This window comes from Mustela putorius, unplaced genomic scaffold, assembly GCF_011764305.1.
Source record: "Mustela putorius furo isolate JIRA1106 unplaced genomic scaffold, ASM1176430v1.1 tig00000174_pilon_pilon_pilon, whole genome shotgun sequence".
Lineage (NCBI taxonomy): Eukaryota > Metazoa > Chordata > Mammalia > Carnivora > Mustelidae > Mustela > Mustela putorius.
The window spans coordinates 39346124-39368727 of NW_025421304.1; the positions used below are offsets into that span (position 1 = coordinate 39346124).

A 22604-nucleotide genomic window follows, 5' to 3' on the forward strand; every position below is an offset into this window, starting at 1 on the left:
CCAACAGCACAAATAGCCTCCTAGCATCATCACCAAAGGCAAAAAGCCTCCCCAAGCCCCATGAGTTCTCGAAGGAAAGACTGGAGAGAATAACGTTTGATTCAACATTGGGCAAATGCCCATTAATGAGGACATCTAAGACCAGAGAAACAGGTTCAGTTGGGCCAGAAGCACTTCCCTTTGTGGGTGGGGGTGGACGATGTCATGGCACAGTGATGTGGTATTAGCCAAGTGTCGTGAGGCAGGTTCGAGAGCTGATACAGGAAGGGGCTGGGGAGCCCCTTGGGGTAATCTACAACCACCAACCTTCCCTACAGTTAGAAGGTCTTGAGCACCTACTATAGGTCCCCACATGGTACCGGGTACATAGAAATGATCAAGCGATGACTAAAACATTGACCGTGCCTCAAGGAGGCTGTTCCTTAGGAGGGGGTCTTCTTAGATTATAGGGATTGATCGATTTGCATGCCTCCCTTTGCTGCTAACTAAGACAAAGGAGAAAGAGCCCCAAGTGTTACTACTCTGTCTCATGAATTATATTTCCAAGGCAATAAAATTTGAAGATAGCAATTAGTTAACCATTATGAAGACAAATCTGCAAATATTTCTCTTACTGTGGTGACATTTAAAATGCTTCCTGCTCTACCAGTCAATTGGATTTTTTCCCCCATCTTCTCATAATGGCTAATTGCTAAGCAATTGATTGAATCCCCTTTGTTACTACATAATTACTAAGTTGGCCCAAACAGCTGCCCTGACCATTTCTCAGTCTGCTCATTTTGGTCACCTAAAGGGCGGGTTTGGGGTGGGAATGTTCTTATTTGGTTAATCTCCTTGCAAATTATCGATCTGATTGCTTAATGTAGTGATTCAGAGCAAAGGTTCAAAGGGCAGGAAAGCTTAAGTGATCCTCGGGGAAGGTTTGCTAACCTGCCCAAGCCTCAGTATTTTGCCTGTAATATGGAGAGAGTAAGAATCCACCCGCAAGGATTTGGGGAGGGTCGCATGAGATATGACATTCTCAGTGTTCAGCGCCCCTGGGGCATCACCTTGTAATAAATCAGAGGTGCTCGCGTTTCCTCTAGGCCGATGCAGGAGCAGTCTTAGGGGAACTTGGTCAAAATTCTTAAATGCTCTGTGACTCAGGTCCCCATTCTGTAAAATGGGGATGATAAAGCCACCTGCTTCATAGAGTTTATCTGATGATAAAAAGACATGGAAAGGCGGGGCTCCTGGGTGGCGCTGTCAGCTAACCTCTGCTCTTGATTTCAGCTCAGGTCGTGATTTTTAGGGTCATGAGATTGAGCCCCATGGTGGGCTCTATGCTCAGCAGGGGGCCTGCTTCTCTCTCTCTCTCTCTCTCTCTGTCTCTCTCTCTCTCCCTTCCCCCACTGACACGTGTGCTCATGCTTGCTCTCTCTCCCTCTGAAATCTTTAAAAAGAGAAAGAGAGAAAAGCATATGGATTAAGATGAAGGTCAAAGGGGCTGGGGAAGGCACCAGAAGCCCCAAGCCCCAAGCCCCACCCCCATCCGCCCTGGCTTCTCGGTGGTTGTTGAGTTACTGACCGCACCTGGCGCCGTGCTCAGGTGGGAACGCTTCCCCGGGCTCCAAACCCTTGGATCCGAAGCTGCGGGTAGGAGCCTGGCGTCCTGGGCTTCCGCGGCGTTCGTCCTTCGGCCGTGTGTGCTCGCAGGTAACTGCCCGGTGTGCAGTACATGTCGGGCTGGCGCTGGGGGTTCGTGTCTGTGCAGAACCGGGGGGAGAAGGGGAACACGGGGTCTCCCTCCCGGAGCTGTTGGGAGCTGGGGCCGTTGGAAGAATTGCTCGGAATGATCCCGGTGCTTTTTGGACATTGCTGGCTATTATCACAAGATGAGATCTTCCTTCCGGCGCTTTGCGGGATTCTAACTCTCTCCCCTGAGAAAAGTAATTTCCCCAGAGCCGTGTCCGAAGAAGGAATGGGAACGGGGGGCGGCGGAAGGAGCCGAGTTCCCGCGGCTCGTTGCCCGGACTCAGACTCGGCTGCTCCGTGGCGCGGTCTTTGCCCGCGAGCTGGAAATGCGGGGGCTGCGCGGGTGTGCCTGGTGCGGCGCCTGAGCCGCCCCGTGGCGGAGTCTGGGAAAGTCCAGAGGACTTGGGTCTCTAGTTGGTCCAACATGCGTACGCCAGGGCAGTGTTGCCCGGACAAGGGGCCGGTAAGGGTGGTTCGGCTGAGAACTGCGTGAGGTACAGAGAAACGGTGCGTCCAAGGGGAGGTCTGATTCTCCCTGCAGGTTTGTTTTTTTTTTTTTTTTTTTTTAACTAAATTTATTTATTTTCAGCATAACAGTATTCATTGTTTTTGCACCACACCCAGTGCTCCATGCAATCCGTGCCCTCTATAATATCCACCACCTGGTACCCGGACCTCCCACCCCCCACCCCTTCAAACCCCTCAGATTGTTTTTCAGAGTCCATAGTCTCTCATGGTTCACCTCCCCTTCCAATTTACCCCAACTCCCTTCTCCTCTCTAACACCCCTTGTCCTCCATGCTATTTGTTATGCTCCACAAATAAGTGAAACCATACGATAATTGACTCTCTCTGCTTGACTTATTTCACTCAGCATAATCTCTTCCAGTCCCGTCCATGTTGCTACAAAAGTTGGGTGTTCATCCTTTCTGATGGAGGCATCATACTCCGTAGTGTATATGGACCACATCTTCCTTATCCATTCGTCCGTTGAAGGGCATCTTGGTTCTTTCCGCAGTTTGGCGACCGTGGCCATTGCTGCTATAAACATTGGGGTAGAGATGGCCCTTCTTTTCACGACATCTGTATCTTTGGGGTAAATACCCAGGAGTGCAATTGCAGGATTTAAATGGTGCACGTGCCTTTAACCCCCAAAGCACAGAAATTATTGTTTAAAAGAACATTGAAACTGTGTATTTTTTAGTGGGATAGTTGGCCAAGATGGAGGCTTCCGTGGGGAATATAAGCAGAGTATGGTGTCGGGAGGCACATATCTAGCTGTCTGACTCTCTTGGGGAGCTGAGTGTTTCTGCCTGGACAGGAGCCGCTGTGACCTGGACTGTTGCCAGCGTCCAGGGAAATGTGGAAGTTATGCTCAAAGGAAAGCTGTCAGGGTGTTCTCCGTAGTAGCTACCTTGCTAACAGATGATTCTGACGTATCCCACATGCCGTCTCTTTGCCTACCTTAGGTCTATTTTAATATTTAAACAACTGTCCCAGGGGATATGATCCCCATTTTACAGTGGGAGGAGCCGAGGGTTAGAGACACTCGTAATCTCTGACACACATGCCATTACGAGGCTGAGCGAGAACTTGAACCCCCGCCCCCAGCTCTACCTTGCTAGCTGTGCACTCTGAACCCCACACACAGGCACAGGACAAGGATTGTCGGTATTCTCTTCCTCCGCATGGCGGGGTGGGAGAGCTCTACCTTTTTGGAGCCGACCCCGGGTTCTCTGAGGGACAGAGGGTATGAGACTGCGTTCCCAGTGGAAGCACGCAGGGTCTCCCAGAGACCTTTTCCTGCAATCTCCACACTCCATTTATTTGTGGAAGAGTGTCATTCAGAAACAGAGCGCTTCGCCTGACAGTAACAAAAAATGAAAAAACAAGCGAACAGAGAGCTTCAGGGTGCCTATCTTTGGCACTTGATTGCTTCATTGCTGTGTCTGCTTCTCACTTAAATCACTGGCTCCTTTTCTCTCTTGCTCCCCATCCTCACTGAAGGGCGGTAGAAACAGAAGTCGGCCTGGCATCAGACCAGCCTTGCTTTGCTTGACACTTCTTGGAAAATTCAGTCCAGCTGTGTAGTGTTCAACTTCCTCCTCTATGAGATGGGGCTAGCAATGCCTCTTTAGAGTAAGGAACTGCTACAATAATACAAGAGAAGCCTCTAGCAAGTTGCCTGTCCCAAAGCAGACACTTAACTAATATCAATCTCTCTCTGATTTGACCTTTGCTCCCATAAGATGGGGAGGGAGAATCTGAAAGAATCCTATATTTCCATTAGACATGCTGTCATTCAGGGATGCCTGGGTGGCTCAGTTGATTAAGCATCAGACTCTTGACTTTGGCTCAGGTCATGATCTTGGGACCATGCGATCGAGTCTTGATTTGGGCTCTGCTTTAGGTACGGAGCCTGCTTAAGATTCTCTCTCTCCCTCCCCCTCTGCCTCTCCCTGCTCTTAAAAAGAGAGAGAGAGAGAGAGAGAGAGAAGAAAAAGAAAGAAAACACGGTCCTTCACACAAGGACTATTTTTTCTGCATCTCAGCATTTATAGTTTTTATGATTCTCCACCTTACAGTCCTCCAGGATACCTGATCCCGACATCTGACACTGTGAAGATCAGTTAGATCAGTTTTTTTGTTTTGTTTTGTTTTCTAAATAACATGATGTTGGCAAGGCCCAGGAGGCCCTGGGCTTTCCTTTCTCCTGGCTGTAGCCCTTACCAGATTCAAGTGCACCCGAACATGGCCACAGAGGTCACCTCTATCCTGAGTTCTCAGAAGAGCCTTGGCTTTTAGGACTCAAAATTCGAGGATGACCACACTTGCTCTTAGTAGTGAAGATCCAGAATAGTTTTAAGAGCAAAATGACTGCATAGAAATGAAAACCACATTGTTTTCCTGTCGCTCCATGGATCCTCCACTTCCACTAGAGAAAAAGGAGAACACCCAATTACGAAGGATGGAAGCATAAAAGGAACCCTGTCAGCCCTCCCAAACTGTTATTGATCACTCCAACGGGCACGCATTGCTCACCTCCCATTCAGGACCGTCTCCTATAACAGACGTTTTCATGGCCAAACAACAAAGAGATGGATTGAGCTGGCCAGTTTGTCTGTCTCCCTTTCTTGGGTGAAAATAAGATGAATTACTAAGTCCTTTTTCTTTAGGATGAAAAGAGAATTAAAACAAAAAGAATGTTTTAGCAGCAAATAGCTATCCTGGAGTAGATGAAGTAGGAATTGAACTTACTTACCTGCCTTCACCAGAGAGTCGGAAGGAGTAGCAGAGTGCAGGTGGGCGGCAACACTCTGGGGGGATTCGGGCTAGAGTCCGCCAATCGGGGATTGCAGTCATGGTGATTTCAGGAGGCGTGGTTGCTGTGTTACTCGCTGTCCCACAATCTGCTTTTTCTTCATTGATGACCATCTCTCTCTCCCACTTTGATGTGCAAACCCCTAACAAAATGGAATTTCAAAGCTAATGGTAATACTTTCCACATATGGGTGAAAACATGTGAAGGAATATCCAAGTAGAAATAACTGTATGGGCATTCTTTCTCTTTGTTGGAGGAATCCCACCTTTGGGAGTCTATCCAAAGGAAATAATCCAAATGCATAGTCTGTTTTTGGAGAAAGATGTAGTTGCTAGCTTTGTTCACAGTATTCCTTACTTAGAAGAGTCAAGCATCCACTATCATTGAGGTGGTAAATGATGGCATATCTACTATAAAATATTGGGCGGCCATTAATAGGGAGCTAGTGATAGTAAGGAAAAGACTCATGATATATGTGAATATGTGTAGACAGATAGATGAATTGATGGATTGATGTTTTAAGGCAACTCTTATCAAAATCCCTGCAAGGTTTTCTGTAGGCATAGACAAGCTTATTGTAAAATTTATGTGGAAAGACACAGGCCCCAGAATAGCTTAACAGTCTTGAAGAAGAAGGATTATTAAGGCAGGGTGGGGCAAATCACTCTGCCTGATGTGAAGACCAGATAGCTGCAGAAGTCAAGACAGTGTGGTGCAGCAGAGGAAGATGGGTAGATCAGTGGGAGAGAATAAAAAACCTAGAAACAGCTCCATACTAATATGCTCAACTGATTCTCAAGAGAGAGATACAAAAGCAATTCCATGGAGGAGGGTTAGGTCCTCCCACAGATAGTGCAGGAGCACTTGCACGTCTGTAATCAAAACTGAACCTGAACTTGAACCTTATACCTTATACAAAGGTTAGCTCAAAATGCATTGTCGGTGTAAATGTAAACTGTGGAACCATGAAGCATTTAGGAACAAATGGGAGAAAGCTCAGGGATTCAAGGCCAGGCAGAGTTCTTAGACTCAACAGAAAAGGTGAGATTCCTAAAAGGAAAATTTGATTAGGTGAACCTTATCAAAACTTAAACTTTTTATCAAGGAAAAATATTATTAAAAGGATGAAAAAGGGGTGCCTGGGTGGCTCAGTGGGTTAAGCCTCTGCCTTCAGCTCAGGTCATGGTCTCAGGGTCCTGGGATGGAGCCCTGTATTGGGAATCTCTGCTCAGCAGGGAGCCTGCTTCCCCCTCTCTCTCTGCCTGCCTCTCTGCCTACTCATGATGTTTCTCTCTGTCAAATAAATAAACAAAATCTTAAAAAAAAAAATGAAAAGACAAGCTACAAATTGGGAAGAGACACTGACAAACTGTGTATCTGACAAAGGATTCATATGTGCAGAAGGGGAAAAACTGTCAAAATTCAGCAGCAAAAATCCCCAGCCAACCTTACTAGAAAATGGGCAAAAGACATGAACAGACATTCCACCAAAGAGGACCTATGGATGGCAAGTGAGCACATGAAAAAATGTTTAACCTCAATACCCATGAGGGAAATGCAAATTAAAACCACAAAGCTATCAGTGCGCATCTGTTAAGATGGTTAAAAAAAAAAAAAATAAGCAGAGTCACTACAGTCAATGCTGATGAGGACACGGGAAACCGCATCGCTCAGAGACTACTTGGTGGGGATGCTGAATGCTACAACCATGCTGAAAACCAGTCTGGCAATTTCTTGTAAAACTAAGGGTGCAGTTGCCCCAAGACACAATAACTGCACTTCTGAACTTGTATCCCAGAGAAATGAAAGCTATGTCCACCCAAAAACCTGTACTTACATATCCATAGCAGCTTTATCTGTAATTGCCAAAAACGAGAAACAACCCAGATGGCCTTCAATGGAACATCCATACCATGCAATTCCGCTCAGCAACAAAACGAATGAATTCTTGAGACACAACTTGGAAGAATCTCCAGGAAATTATGCTGAGTGGAAAAGAAGCCAATCCCGAAGGCTACATACTGTATGATTTCATTTATGTGGCATTTTCTCAATGAGAGAATTATGGGAATGGAGAACACGTGAGTGGTTGCCAGGATCTAGCGATGTGGGGGAAGGGTGGTATATTGGAGAGAGGAGGGAATGGTTATAAAATGATAACAGGGGTCATTGTGATGACGGAACTGTTTAGTAGCTCGATGGTGGTGGTAAATTCAGCCTGTACGTGTGACAACATTGCATAGAATGAGATACATGCACACACACAAATGCATACAAGTAAAACTGGGGAAATCTGAACAGAATCCATGGATTGCAGCAATGTCAGTATCCCAGCTATCATATTGCACTACAGTTATACAAAATGGCGGCACTGGGGGAAACTGGGTAAAAGGAATTTCTTGTAACTGTATGTGACTCTACGATTATCTCAAGATTAAAAAAAAAAATTAGAAACATATTTAGGCAGTGGTATGCATTTAAAAGACGAGGAAAGGGGAACATGGGTGGCCTGGTTGCTTAAGTGTCCAACTCTTGATTTCAGCTCAGGTCATGATCCTACATCAGGTTCCATGCCCAGTGGGGCGTCTGCTGGAGATTCTTTCTCTCGCTCTCTGCCCCTTCCCCTACTTGCGCTCTCTCTCTATCATTCTAAAAATAAATGAATAAATAATTTTTTATTTTTTTTTTTAAAGACTGGAGGGAAGTCATCGATATCTTAAAATAGTTACAACATCCAGCACCCTGCTGGGACATAGAGCACATTGTTCCTCTAGCATCTACTTCAGTTTGTTTTCCGGATTTTACCTAGTGTACATGTGTCAGTTTTGTAGAGGGGATAAAAGTACCCCTGATTTTTTATTTGAAAAAAAAAAAAAACCCTTCATCACCAACTGCAACAACTTACAGTCCTATTTCCAGCTTATTCTGAAACCATCTCCACCTTCCTTCTTCTCCTGCCACCCAAGTGTAAAGGGAGAGCGTGCACACGTACACACACTACACACACAGACACATGGCATTATGACCTGTGAGAATAGATCAGTGGGGACTCAGTGCTCAAAACTCAACATTAACAGTTTACCGCTAATGATGCACGAACCATTGTTAGCCGTGAGGGACGTTTGCCCCCGAGGCTGGTAAGTAGGATGCCTTGTTGTGGCTTCCATTTGTGATTCACAGCCCAAGTCCAGTGTAGAGACAGAAGGTGCAGCCTGATGGATAATAAAAGGGCAGAGATATAGACAAAGAAAATAATGAGAAAGCGATTATTTAGCCACCTATTTCACCCTCTCCACCTCACCGGGTAGCCCCCATCCTTTGGTGCACACGTAATTTGAAGAACCCAGAGCATATGATTGGTAGTAATCAAATAAATTCATAGGATGGGAACAGGGCTCAGGAGCCTATAAAAGATTCAAGTCCTACTTCCCCTTAGGAGAGAGGTATCCAACCAGTATTAATATTTTAGAAATACTAGAAGGTAGAAGAGGAGCCATTATTCATCCCTAGCACCTCCATGGTACTAAAATTAAATAATGGATTTTTTTTAAAGACAGAATTGCTAGAGTTGTGGAACTATAAAAAATATTCCTCTCTTGGGGATGTTGCATTTTTTGCTTTTATCTTTTCTTCTCCTCTTGAGAACATTTTGATTTACTTCTGTGATAAGCTTATAACAACTAAGGAACTTGGGAGGCGGGATGAGCTAGACTGGGAGGGAGGGGGGTGAGGCAGCTGACAAATGAGCCTGTGTAAATTTGTTTGGCTTCGAGTCAGAAAGCTCCAGGACTGTGCATGCATTCATTTCCCACTGCATAGCATGTGTGTCCGCACATATGGGCTGAGGCCGTGGGCCCTATAATAGTGAGCACCCACTGTGCCGTGTGAGCTTGGGGTCTGAGCACACTTGTGTGCTCAACAGAAGCCCTGGGAAGAAGACCCAGCTCACCCCTTCCTAGTTCAGCAAAAGCCTTGAAGCCCCCAGCACTGCTCCTTGAGGAGGCATCTGGTCTACCGGTGAAGAATTGTGCAGCCAGGAGTTGGCATCGCACCAGCATGTGCAGCTTTGGATCGACTCAGCTGGTCTCTGAGGTCTCCGTGTCTGGCTCTGCCCCCAGAACTAGCTGTGTAACCCAGTTGGACACATGACTTCACTCTCCTGACTCTCACTTTCCCTACCTCTGCAGTCGAGCAATAGAAATAACACTAACTACCTGGCAAAAGATACGTAAAGCTTTAGCTTGATGCCTGACGTTTGTAAGACCTCAGTGAAAGCTGTTATTATCTAGGATGCAGCTTGAGGGCTTTAAAAAATCCTCCTAATTATAAAATTACTCTTCCTGATATTGACATGTTGCTGTGTTTGGATATGCTCAGATGTAATTGTTAGTATTTGTGGAGTGCCACCTGTGTGCCAACCACAGTACCCAGAACTCACCAGGACCTCAGGAGCTCAGAGCTCTCAACCCCACTGAACTGAAGAAGAAACTGATGTTCACAGGGATGAAAGGTTCCCTCAAGGTCAAACCCAAGGACAATATAAGCGGACCCGAAAACATTTTCTAAACCACTGCACTGCCGAAGCAAGACTGGTGGATATTGCTCGGCTCCTAGAGATATGGAGTCTAGGGGACGGAGGAGAACCCTTGCCCTCCAATGGGTCGAGTGGCTGAGCTGGGTCTGAACAGAGATCCCTGGGCAGTGCCTCAGTCCTCACTGGCCTCATGCAGCGCTGATCCACACCTGTTCGGGGCTGCCTCAAGCTTCAGACTCAAGGGACTCTCACAGCGAGGAGTGAGAAACAGCCTCAGAGTCAATCTGATACTGGTCACCTGCACAGCACCTGTACCAGCGGGGGGTGCGAGCTTGGACACCACAGTGACGGGCTCCTCCAGCACAAGAAAGCCGATGCCATCAGCTACTGCTCTCCAACCTCAGAATGTTCCTCTTAAGTTGAAATCTGTCTGTTCAGCAACTTGTCTTCATTGACCTTCCTGAAACAGCAAGACTAAGCCGATTTCCTCTTCAGCGGGTCTTTAGGTGATGCCCAGAACTATGCCTCCTGCCCCCCTTTCTATGTTTCTAATCACTTTTGGGATCTCACTATGTTAATCTTACATAAAACAGACCACACTGGGGGTCTGGAGGGCTCAGTTTGTTAAGCGTCTGACTCCTGATTTTGGCTCAGGTCATGGTCTCAAGGTCCTGGGATGGGGCCCAATATTAGGCTCCACACTGGGCATGCAACCTGCTTTGGATTCTCCCCCTCTCTCTCCCTCTGCCCCTCCCCCCACTTGCACACACACACACACTCTCTCTCTCAAATGAATGAATATATCTTTAAAAAAAAAAAAAAGAAAGAAAAAAGAAAGAACAGACTACCTTGCTTCTCCCTCAAATACATGCTTTCCTCCAGGGTCCCTACCTCACATAACTCACCATACAACATGACCTGTTATGGAGTAATCACCTACTACAAGGCCGTTATTGGGCAATTGTGTTTACCCATGGCTGTTTTAAAGTGTTGGTTGGCATATCTTGAGAGGAACGAAACCCATACACACCCCCCACCAAGAGCCTTCCATTTGTTGTGCATCTTTTGAAACCCATCACCAAAGTCTTTATTTACTCATAATTTGTATGATCCTCTCTTGATGGGCTTCCCTGAGAAGAACCATAGTTTTAGAAAGATGTTTACCCAAGTTGATCCCCATGCATCCAGCTCCCTATTAATCTTCAGGGAGCAAACTGCTCTACTCTGAAAAAAATGTGCCTTTCACTGGGATCATTTAATTTAGGGCAGGCCACTCAAAATGAGTGGGAGCATACCAGAGTATCTCATAACTCAAGCCCAAGATGCAAAGATAGTCCTTATCAGAAATTGATAAGCCATTTTCAAATCAAGATAGCTATGGAAGCTCATTGATTTGTGCATTTATTTCCTTTCCTTTCTGACAACGTGGTCTCTCATTTCAGTTTCTATTTATATAGCCTCTTTATTTATTACAAAATAGTTAAGCGTCTCCTGTGCACCCTGCACTGTTCACAGCCATGAACAAAAGAAAAGTCCCTGATAACATGGAGCCTATATTTTAATGGTAAATAGAGATTATAAACAGTCAAGTTCGTCGGGTGATGATGGGCTCTGGGAAGATAAACAAGACAGGGTAATGAACCTACAGAATGATGTTGGAAGGGAAGCCACTATTTTTTTTTTAATAAGATAGTCCTAGAAGCCCTCACTGAATAGATGAATGTACTTAGAGAATTCAGGGACAGTGAAGGAATGAGCTATGCAGAGAGATACTTGGTAATACTCTGGTGAATTAAAGCCATTTACTAGACACCATTGGGAAAGGGAACTGTGATATTTTGGTAGAAAGTATAATTTAAAAGACCAAGTATGAGGCATAAGATTAAGTAATACTGGAGAGGATAATTCATCATCCAGGGCTTGAACCTAACCAGCTTCGTATACACACAAGCATTCATTGCACTCTCTTTCTGTTTTCCAGGTAGACTATATTCTTCGTCAGGGTCCACACTTACGGCCCAACAGGGTCTCCCCAAAATGGTACCTTTGGCTTTTACACTGATGAGACTTTCAGAGTCTGTAGCCCTTACTTAGCTAGCTGACTCAGTCTCTCCCTGTCCCAATACGAGGCTTCCCAAAGAGATGATCTGATTGGCCAGGCTCTGGTTTTGGATAGGAGCCTCTGGGTCAGGAGAGGGTAACCCAAGGGCTGAAACAGGGTAGACCCAAGCAAGGCAGTGTGGGGGAGACGGCAGCCAAACAGAATGGGAGGATGAGTGAACCCGGCAACGGATGAGGTTGAACACAGAGGCAGGGAGGGCTTGTAAAGAGCCTTGAATGCATGACTGAAGGAGCCTGAGTTTTCTCTGAAAGTGATGGCATGAGGGCCCTTGAAAGATTTTTATCTCGCATGACCCGATTTCGAGAGAGAGTAGCTGCTTCAGGGAATGAGGAACTTTGAAGTCCTTCTAACCAAGGTACACACAAGGCAGAATAGAGTATCAGGATTTCGACTGAGAATGATTGAAATTTTATTTATGTTTGACACTGCTTGTGTTTCCAAGCGTCAGAGTTAACATTAAAATTTGTCCTGAATTATAAGAATAATAAGAATAAGTGTTGAAACTCTCAGTAAAAAGGCAGCCAACATGCATTTCCAGGGAGAAATTGTTCAATTGTTCATGTTTGTTACTTCCAAATGGGAATAGCTCCAGGTTCATAATGCTGATTTTGTTCCATTGCTTTCTCTGAACTGTGGTTCAGATGAGTGCATAAATATTTGGTTTAATATTTCTTTGGGAACTGTAAAAATCTGAAGTGATGGAAGGGAGAGGAACAAGAGCAATGGTGAGGAAGGAAAGTTGGTAAGAGATTAAGTGTGTATATTTCAACAGTGCCCAAGGGCATGATTAATTTATTATCCTCTTAGATGGCAGAATGCATGCAGAAACCTCCAAATTACGCCATTACTATGACAAAGCTAAGAGGATGTGAGAAGGTAAAGATATTCCTGCCAGGAACTTGATGTATGGGGAACATGGTTGACCCACTGGATACATATAAATCTGGGAATGGCGACTTGAAAGTCCCTAATCTTGGCTCTGCCACTGGCATAAGGCCTGAGATGAACATCTCTGCTCTCAGCCTTCACGGGGTGGGCATGTCACCAGGAGGCCAGACTGGAGCATTGTCAGCAGCGCCAGGCTCTGAACCTTTGTTGATTCTACTTCTGGGCTGTTTCCACTCAACCCAGCACACATTGCTTAGTTAGCCATATGGAGTCAGGCTTAAAACCATGGGCTCTGGATACTTGGATTCAAATCCAAAGTTGTTTCCTAGCTTGACTTTGCCAAGGTGCATGGGACTCAGTTTACTTCTCTATAAAGTGAAGATTAATGTCAGTATCTATTCCATAGAGCTGTTGTAAGGATTAAATAGAACTAATGTTTAGAATAGAGCGTGACAAAGAGTTCGTGTTCCATATAAAGTAGTTCCCGTCATTGTCCTCTTCCTCCTCCTCCTCCTCACCACCATTATCATCATTTAATAGCTATAAAAAGAACAGCTGCATTATTGAACATTCTAGGTATTTAAGTATTGCATGTCTCTCAGATCATTTACTCACCATATTCCTTTTAGGATGGGCATTACTGCCCCCATTTTGCAGAGGATGGGCATGAGGTTCAGAGAGGCCATTTTGCTTACAAAAGTCCACATGGCTCATGAGCTCTGAACTGGGATGCAGACACATCCTTACCTATCTTCCTTACCTATCTAGTTGGGATAGGTTAGGCTTTGCTGTAGTGACAAACAATCCCCAGTTTCAGTTGATCAAAGTACCAGAGGTTTAGTTAAGCTCTGGGTCCTTTGAGGGTCAAGTGGAGGCTGTGCCCCTCGTCACCACCATTCTTTCCTTGGGATCTAGGTGGATGAAATCACCAGTATCTGGACAATTGCTGGTCACATGCAGAAAGCAAAAAGAACATGGATAAGCACACCATAGGTCTGAAAGCTTTTGCTCAGAATTAGCTGAAGTGACACATGTCACTTTCACTCGTACTTCATTGGCCAAAGCAAGTCGTAATGCCACAATCAACGTCAAATGTCTGGGGAAATACAGTCCTACTATGTGTCCGGAAAGAGGGGAGCCAGAAGAACAGAGCCTCAGCGATTGAGTCTTGTAAGTCACCCATAAATAGAATAGACTGCAGGTATAGAAGATCTAGAGTTTTTACCGGGGATTTCAGGGGCCATCTTAATTTTCAGTAGCATAACAAGAATCAAGGTCAAGGAAAATGTTTCGCCTATTCCCTTGGACAATAGAGGGTGCAAAAGTATGATACTAATGGGCAGTGAATGGATTTTGGGTCCAGACAAGAAAGGCACAATGACTGAATGTTCCAAAAATGACCCTCTTTCACTGATCGGCTCTAGCATCTTGCCCATGTGTGATTTAGCCCATGTGTGATGTTGCATAATCCAGACTTCAGGGACTGCCTACGAGCGTGAGCCCCTGAGGACGGCAAGGACTCTAGGGCTCATAAAGGGTCAATAAATGCTTTGAATGGAAGAAGAGGAGGTAGAGGGACACCGGGCGTTAGAGGAAGGAAACGTCTTTCCAAAAGTCACGGGAGAGAAGGGACCCTGAGGCTAACAGAATGGCCTTGTGAGTTTGGTGTCTATTACTAACAAACGTACACTGAGTTCTTGCAGTGAGAACTGCATTGTGCCAATTACAGATTTAGACATGCAGAGGCACACGATGTTTTGCCTTTTTGCAACTAGTTTATTTCACTCAGTATAATGTCGAGTTTCTTCCGTATTGTAGCATGTGTCAGAATTCCCTTCCTTTTTAAGACTGAGTAATACTCCATGTTATGGCTATGCCGCCTTGCTTTATCCACTCATCCACCGTTGGATGCTTGTGTTGCTGACACATCTCGGCTACCATGAATAGTGCTATAGAAAACTCACTCTTTCCGTGTGTCCATGGACCGTTTAGCAAAGATGATAGCGTATGTAGCCACTGATAATTTTTTTAAAACCTCTAAAGTAGAAATTTCATAACCCACATTATTGTATAGGTTGGAAATAATTAAACTATTGTCAATGCTCATAAATTAAGAAATAGTCTAATAAAAGAATTCTACAGCCTAGAAAAAAATACCCTCAAGTATAAACTGTCAGAAAGTAATGCCAAAAAGTTGCCCACCAGTTGACCCTGAATGCTCCAGAACTCAGCACAAGCTGAACTTAGACATGATCTTAAATGTCTTTGTTATAAAAGAAGATGGACAAAGCCGGTGTGATGATGGGGCTAATAGGTGACACGTAAGGACAGTGGATTCAGTCATCCACTCATCTTGTGTTCCTTCTCAAGGGCACCACCCTGCCCTTAACCTTAGTGACCTCCATGACGCAACAGGCACCCTTCAAAGGTGGTGGGCACAGCCAGCCCCAACTAGAGTGAGAGCCCCGAGAGTATATGGAGGGTCTGTGGCTATCATCTACCTTCCATAGGTTGCCCGGGCGTTGGGTCAGTGTTTCTGCACCAGGGGATTGGGGCTCTTGGCCTTGGGTTTTCCCTAGTTCTCCTCATTAATTTATAACCTAGTGGCTAAAGGTAGTTGAGCAGCACCAGGGGAGGGAAGGGCACGGATCTAACAGCTGCCCAGACCGCTGATCAGCCAAGTTCAAAGGCATGTCAAGGACTAAACCACAGCTGGGAATTAATGAGTGCTTACAGATCACCTTAGGGAACCAATCTAATGATAAAACAAGTGCCTTCTAATAACTATAGAAGGCAGTAAGTGGGGGTTTTTTTTCCTATTTAGCATGGAACAGGCAACATCTTCAAAATCAGTGTGTACATGAAGCTACAGTAATTCCTCTCATGTGTTTAAAAAAGGGATTACCAAAAATATTCTAAGGGTGAAGGAAAAAATACCCCAACCTCCATCCTCCAAAGATCTGTACTGTTCACACATGACTTTTTCTCTTTGGTGATTTGGGGGGTGGGGGGAGGGAGTGAATTATTTTTTAATTGTTCAGCCTTTTGATCATATTGTGTGTGTGTGTGTGTGTGTGTGTGTACATATAGTATTCTATCTTTTGAAAATAAATGTCTCCTGATTTTCTAAATAGAGAAGAATTAGAAGCATCACTTTAGTTGACTATGACAGGGAAGGAGCCCCAGTGCACTGGTCTTGGAAATGCTTTGCCAGCAAGCACAATGTCTACTCAGACAAGGTTTCCACACAAGGGGACATTTGCAGATTATTAGGACAGGGAGGACTCTAAGTCCCCTCATGACTCCTAGGCATTAGCCTTGCCTAGGAAGTTAACTTTGGGGGATTTGTAAAAAGAGAAATGAAAAGGTTTGATGTTGCCCAGGTAAAGTGACCCCATTTTCTTAAAAAAGGTTAGGACAACAGACCTTATTTTTAATATGTGGGTTTGGGCTTATGAGCACTTCGGGATCGTATAAACACACGCAGATAAAGTTTTCCTTCTATACTCAAAGCTTTCATCAAGTATTGTCTGTGTTCCAGACCCAGGAAATTTTGAGAAAAAGAAACAAATAGCCCAGGTGACAGTCACCACCACCAACAAAGAGGCCATGTGCTTTCTTTGCTGTAGGAGACCTCGCTGGTGAGCAGGGCTCGGCTCCCAGGGTGAGGCCGGGTCCTCATGGAGCAGGGTGGGGAAGGTCAAGAGGAGCTTCAGTAAGAGGGCGACCCATGGTGCTGAGTCCGGGAAGATGGGGCGCGGGAGTCCAGCTGCCCTAGGTGCAAAGAAAGTCAGCAAAATTCAAAAGGCCTATGGTTGGTTGTCGCCAAAGCTAGCATTGTAGAATCAAGTGCAGACCCATCCAGGAGGTCCCTGAGACTTGACCCTGGGAACGACAAGGAGCCATGGTGTCTAGGAACTAGACAGTTCCCTAGTCTGGGAACTGTCACGGCGAGATACGTGGTTCTATTTTAGAATGGGTGTTCTGGTTGCAGTTAGAACAGGAGATGAGAAGAAAAGAAATCAGACACTTGCAGGCCGGTGAGGAGGTGACTGTCACATTGATTTACCTATTCGGTTTTCAAGTGTCACCGCCCTGCGTACTGTTCTAGATCCTTAGGAACAGGCGGGAGTCTCTAGTAGAGATCTGAGTTCAAGCATAGATGCAGGAGGTCAGGGCGGAAGCTCTTCATTAGACGTGGTGTGCAAACCTTGGTGACTTGTCTTATTTGTATATGGAATACATTTTCCATGGGGGAGAACACTGCTATCAGTACAATGAAGGAAAACTCTGAACCCTCCCAAAAGTTTGCATGTAAACTTTTTTTTTTTACAGCTATCAATTTATTTATTTTCAGAAAAACAGTATTCATTATTTTTTCATCACACCCAGTGCTCCATGCAATCTGTGCCCTCTATAATACCCACCACCTGGTACCCCAACCTCCCACCCCCCCGCCACTTCAGAAAGGATGAACACCCAACTTTTGTAGCAACATGGATAGGACTGGAAGAGATTATGCTGAGTGAAATAAGTCATGCATGTAAACTTTTTTAATTGTATCTCAGCCACATTGAATATAAAAAAAAAATTGTAGGATAACTTAAATAGGAGGATCCTACTCATGTAAAAACATTCAAAACTGCTGTATATTCTATGAATGAGTATGAATTCATGGCAGAATACCTTAAAACTACACCCAACCAGAGACAGAGGCAGGAACAGGACTTAAGGGATTCAGAGGGGAGGTGGCCTGCTAGTCTGTAAGAAATATGCAGCAGGGGGCGCCTGGGTGGCTCAGCGGGTTAAAGCCTCTGCCTTCGGCCCAGGTCATGGTCCAGGGGTCCTGGGATCGAGCCCCGCATCGGGCTCTCTGCTCAGTGCAGAGCCTGCTTCTCTCTCTCTCTCTCTGCCTGCTTGTGTTCTTTGTCAAATAAATAAACAAAAATCTTAAAAAAAAAAAAAAAAAGAAAAGAAAAGAAATATGCAGCAGGACCGTCCTTTGCAATCTTGATCAAGGAATCACTGCCTCAGTGTTTCTTGCCCCTCCGTGGGTGCAGAGGACCCCAGCTGTGCCAGGCCACCCAGTTAGTGGGTGTGCTGGCCACCCCATGGCCACCCGGGAAGTCCCTTGACCCAGGTAGAAGCAAGATGCCTGTGGGCTTCCTCACATGCACGGCCAGGCTGTTGGCATCCAGGCCCAGTGCATTTTCATCGTTTGTTATATTATGTTTTGGGTTTTTTTCCATTCAAACTCAGAGGATAAGTAAGTAAGGAGGGAAAAATAATTCCCACTGTGAAAAGAAGTGCTGAATTAACAAAGACCAATAGGAAAGAGCCACTAATTGTGAAGCCGCACTTGGGATAATGGGCATTAACAGCTGCGTGGAGAGTGGAGACTCACCGCAGGATTTGCTCTGACCAGAAGGCTGCCCTGGATCTCTTAAGTCCCATCACATTAAACAAAAACAACACAAGGACCCACCCCACCCCCAGGGCCAGAAGCATGGAGTGGCACAGGGTAGTTTTCAGAGTCCACCGCAGTGTAGATAAAGCTGTCCGGAAATAAAGCCTGCACAGGGGAGCTCTGATGCGTGGCTGAGGGCCTCCTCGGGTTTGTGGCCATTGCACACCTGCCGTCTCCCCAGATCAGTGAGGCTGGGGTGGGCTGGGGTCCCTCTGAAGCCCCACCTAGGGAGCCAGAAGCCGGAGACATGGAGGGCAATTGCCACATCTAAAACCAGCTAGGACCCCTGGCTTTTCCAGGGAACACAGCCCGCACCCCATGCTTCCCCTTGGAGGTTTCTCCAAACCTTGGAGTCTTTGAATGTGTTGGGGATGTCAGTCTTAGGGAAGTAGTAGCTCTGCTTTACTGATACTCCAGAAAACAGGTTTTTAAAAGAGCTCCTCGTAGTGTCATAGTTTAAAATAGGTCTCCAGAGGAGTAGCCAACAGACCCCGCCTCTTGTCCGCAGAAAGCTCCCGACAGTAGCAGTGGAAGCCAGTGCCAGTTATAAGGAGTGTGGAAGGCCCCGAAAGCTGCCTAAATCAGCGGTCCCCAAACGGGGGTGTGATCAGAATTAGTAGGGGGCTTGTTAAAGCCCATATGGCCAGGCCCCATCGCCAGGGTTCCTGATTCAGGAGCCCTGGGGGGTGGGGCCTGAGAATTTGCATTTCTAACAGGGCGAAGCCCATGCTGGTCCAGGGGACCACATCTTGAGACATGTCCCTGGGCTCATTAGCCTGGGGGTGCCATGCTTGGTGTGGCTGTGGGCGCTCCTTCAAAGTGGACACGGTTCTGAGGAGCTGCAGGCAGAGTCAGTAGATCTGTCCAAAGGCAAGCCTTTACAAATGGAAATATTGAGAGAGAGGAGTCGCGCAGCATGAAGCCTTGGTGGGAGGAGGAAAGGTGGCTCCGGGGGGATTTCTGGGTGCAGAATTCAGTGCTCCAGGGGCACACGGAGAAATGGGAGGGCGGCTGTGTGTGTCCCAGCAGAGCCTGCGGGACCGTCTCCCCACTGCGTGCCTTCCGGAAAGTCTGGGGTGCCCGACTCTCAGCCCTTTTTGAGCCGGGAAGGGTCCTGACCCGAGATCCAAGCATGGAAGACTTTCCCCTGGCAGGTCTTCACCGGTGAGCTGTGTCTGGTCCACAGATGGGATCTGAAGTCCACTTGTGGGAACCTCACAGCTCCTGTAGATTTGCCATGTTCGTTTCCCATCACACTGTCTCCTGACTTAATATGGCCTTTGGAGAGAACCCGCCTACTTTCTGTGTGCTCTGGGCAGCAAGAAGAGGTTTGAACCATAGTTGGGCTGAAGCGGTAAGAGCGGGGAGGAAGAGACCGTAAACAGGGAGGCGACAAAGAAGGCAGACTTGGGTCAGTGGCCCCTTCCCACAGCAGACCTGTTTCCAGAGCCCTTCTCTTCTCAAACCAGAGATGTCGGTGGGTCTCGTGTTTTAAAAGGAAATTTGTTCTCTTAGAAAGGATTCGTTTTTAGTATTATGGTTAAGATGCTGTTTTATGCCTCGAAGTCTCAGTATTACCCCATGACCAAGAAGGTGTGCTGGTGTGATTTTTCTCGTGATTATCACTCTCAGGATGGCAATTGTTAGCTACAATTCATTGATCCCTTCTGTGTGCCAAGAAGTGCGCTATGCACACACTATCTCATTAAAACTCAACAACCCTGGGACATAAGTGGTGGTGTCCTCATTTTACAGATGAGGCATTGGAGAGCCACGAAGGCAAAGAACCATATTGCAGGTCCCAGAGCTGACCGCCGGCCCAGCTAGCACTACGGCCTCTGTTTGTCTGAACAGTGGTGTTTTATAGTAAACAGATATTGGGACTGGTTCCTGCTGTATACCAGGCCCTAAGCCAGGCGCTGGGATCCCGGGGTGATCCCAATATGCTGAGGCTGATGACCTCGTGGAGCTCCCAAGCAGGAGGGAGTGGGTCATGGGGAGAATGCCAGTTGGATTAAATCAAGTCAAGCAGTGATTAAAAACTCTTTTCATCAAAGGATACCACTTGCTTTATTTTTAGTCTTGCTTTAGATGATATTTTATGTTAATCTTAAAAATGCAAACAGAGATAATTGGTGTTTAATCAAAACTCTCGATGTATTTAAGTAAAATTTTAAATCAGGAGAGAGAAAAAAAAAGAGAAACACCATTGCTCTATGGAACTGTGTCGGGCTCTGACGCAGCTGGTCACAGCAGAGGAACCTGGGCAGGGGGTCACGCTGCCTTATGCACCACTGCCACCGCGTGGCAGAGGCTGGAATTGCAGGCATGGCGACCCCAGCAATGGTCTCCGAAGGAGGCTGATTCCACCAGAAGGTGGCCCATTTCCTGTGCTGTCCCCCAGACACCCTCCAGGCACGGGTGACAGTGCTCTTTCCAATAGATCCCTGGTCATTTGCAAATTGGTTACAGCTGGATCAGTATCAGCTTTCACTTAGGTCCCTTCCTGAATGTCTACTGTGGTCGTGACCTTTAAATTATTAACATTGGGGGAAAAAACCGTGATCATCGAATTCACGTTCACAGATATTGAGGATAAAGGGACATTATATATACACGAATCCTTGGGCAAACTCTCGAACCAATGTGTGCAAATACTGGTTCTCTCTTTAGCTGGGAATCGTCAAACACTATTTAAAAAAAAAAAAAAAAAAAAGCATAGTTTGGGGGGAAAAAAAAACCACCATAGTCTGGTTCCTCATTACCCCTCCCCCTCACTCAAACCATGCTATATGACTCCCAGTTTCTGGAGTTGTGTGGGCGCTCTCTCGCCCGCCTGCTGCCTGTGCATGTGCTCTCCCCCCTGCCTGGAACTATCTTCCTCTGTCTTATCATCTGAATTCTCTTCAGATTGTCAGATCAAGCCTGACAGCCCATAGGGAATGATCTTAAATGGAGAAGTGTCCGCGTTGCATAGCAATATCCCTATAGAAACAGAGGGTGGGTTCTGGCTCGGGTCTTCATGTCCTCAGTTGCTGTGACCCTGGCCTCCTGGCACCCTGTCTCAATGGCCTCATCCATTAAGTACAAATGATAGTGTCCCCATACCAACAGCATGGTTGTGAGGATTTGTCTTCTTCTTTTTTTTTTTTTTTTTACTGTGTAAATTTGTGTTCGATGCTTCCTGAACATCATGCCTTCTACCCAGAAGCAGTGGTCCAGCTGGCATTGTTGATGACTGAGTCTTGTAAATAGTTAGAACTTGGCTCAGTGCCCTCCCACGACAAGATTGCCCACTTGGTTTTTTTTTTTCCCCATTGTCTATTTGGTCTTGCTTACAGGAAAAAAAATTTAAAAAAAAAAAAATCTTTCTAAGAGTAACAAGAAAAATGTCCAGTCTTGAATGTCCTGGAGTGATTTCCCTCCTAGATCGATCCCTACCTGTCCGTTTCCCTTCCCCCATGCTGGTAAGCTTCCCCAGCTGTAAGCTGCAAAGATTTGCATGTCAGGATGAAAGGGGTTAAGCAATGATGCTATTTTCGGTGATGCTGTTTTAGTTAATTTCATCCGGCCGCTCTGTGTTGGCACCTGTGGTTAGGGGACTGGTCACAGAATTGTGGTGAAAATGTGCTTTCTCTGTGTTTTCCAGCCAGAGTCTTAAGTGTCGTTCTGTTTCTCTGACCAGGTAGTCGATAGTGACAGGCCGGAAGGGTCCAGGTTCCGGCTCACTGGAAAGGGAGTGGATCAAGAGCCTAAAGGAATTTTCAGAATCAATGAGAACACGGGTAGCGTCTCCGTGACACGGACCTTGGACAGAGAAGCGATCGCTACTTACCAAGTAAGTGTTCCTCAAGTGCCCACCCTCGCTGTGGACGTGGTGCTCTTCCAAGACTTTTGTCTTCCCACTGAGCTCGTTATTAACGTGCTTCCGCAGACCCGGCGCTGTGCGACTCGAGTGTGTCTCTCTGGGAGCCGAGTGGCATTGAGCCCCAACAGGGTAACAGGGGGGGCCCTTTCTCATCAACAGAGCCTGCAAGCCTCTGTGAGACTTGGGGCACTGGAGCCCAAGAAGGGGGACGCTTGGGAGATCTCAGAGGAGGTCAGAACGGTGAGGGCAGCTTTGGCTTTCAAAAAACTCGCGCAATTATGAATACCAGGTAAATGGGATGGTTGTACTTTTAGAAATCGATCTTAAGGAGATAGGGAGGAATTTAGATTTTTGTGCGATGCTGTTATAGCTAGACAGGATCCTTAAAATGGAACCAATTTTGCTAAATATTCGGCAATGAGGTAGTGGTTCGATTATGGCATAATTTTGCAAGGAAGTTCTGTACAACCATTTCAAGTACTTTCGAAGAAGGTCTAGTTACATGGGAGAAGTTCAAGTTACTGAGCTGTGTGATCTAGGGCAATGCACTTACCGTCTCTGATCTTACAATTCTCACCCAGGAAACAGAATAATAGCATTAGCGCCTCCAAAGACTGTCAAAACTAAAACTGCTAGCTTTGACCAACTTAGAGTTGTTCATCAGTGAGTA

General features: G+C 46.1%; 1 protein-coding gene across 1 annotated transcript in view; it reads left to right on the forward strand.

Moving 5' to 3' along the window:
- Positions 1–22604, forward strand: part of CDH13 (cadherin 13) — a 981609-nt gene that overhangs the window by 500844 nt on the left and 458161 nt on the right. Inside the window, exon 5 of the mRNA XM_013056985.2 lies at positions 21752–21904. Coding sequence (XP_012912439.2) covers positions 21752–21904 — 153 coding nt within the window. The remainder of the gene's footprint in view (positions 1–21751; positions 21905–22604) is intronic.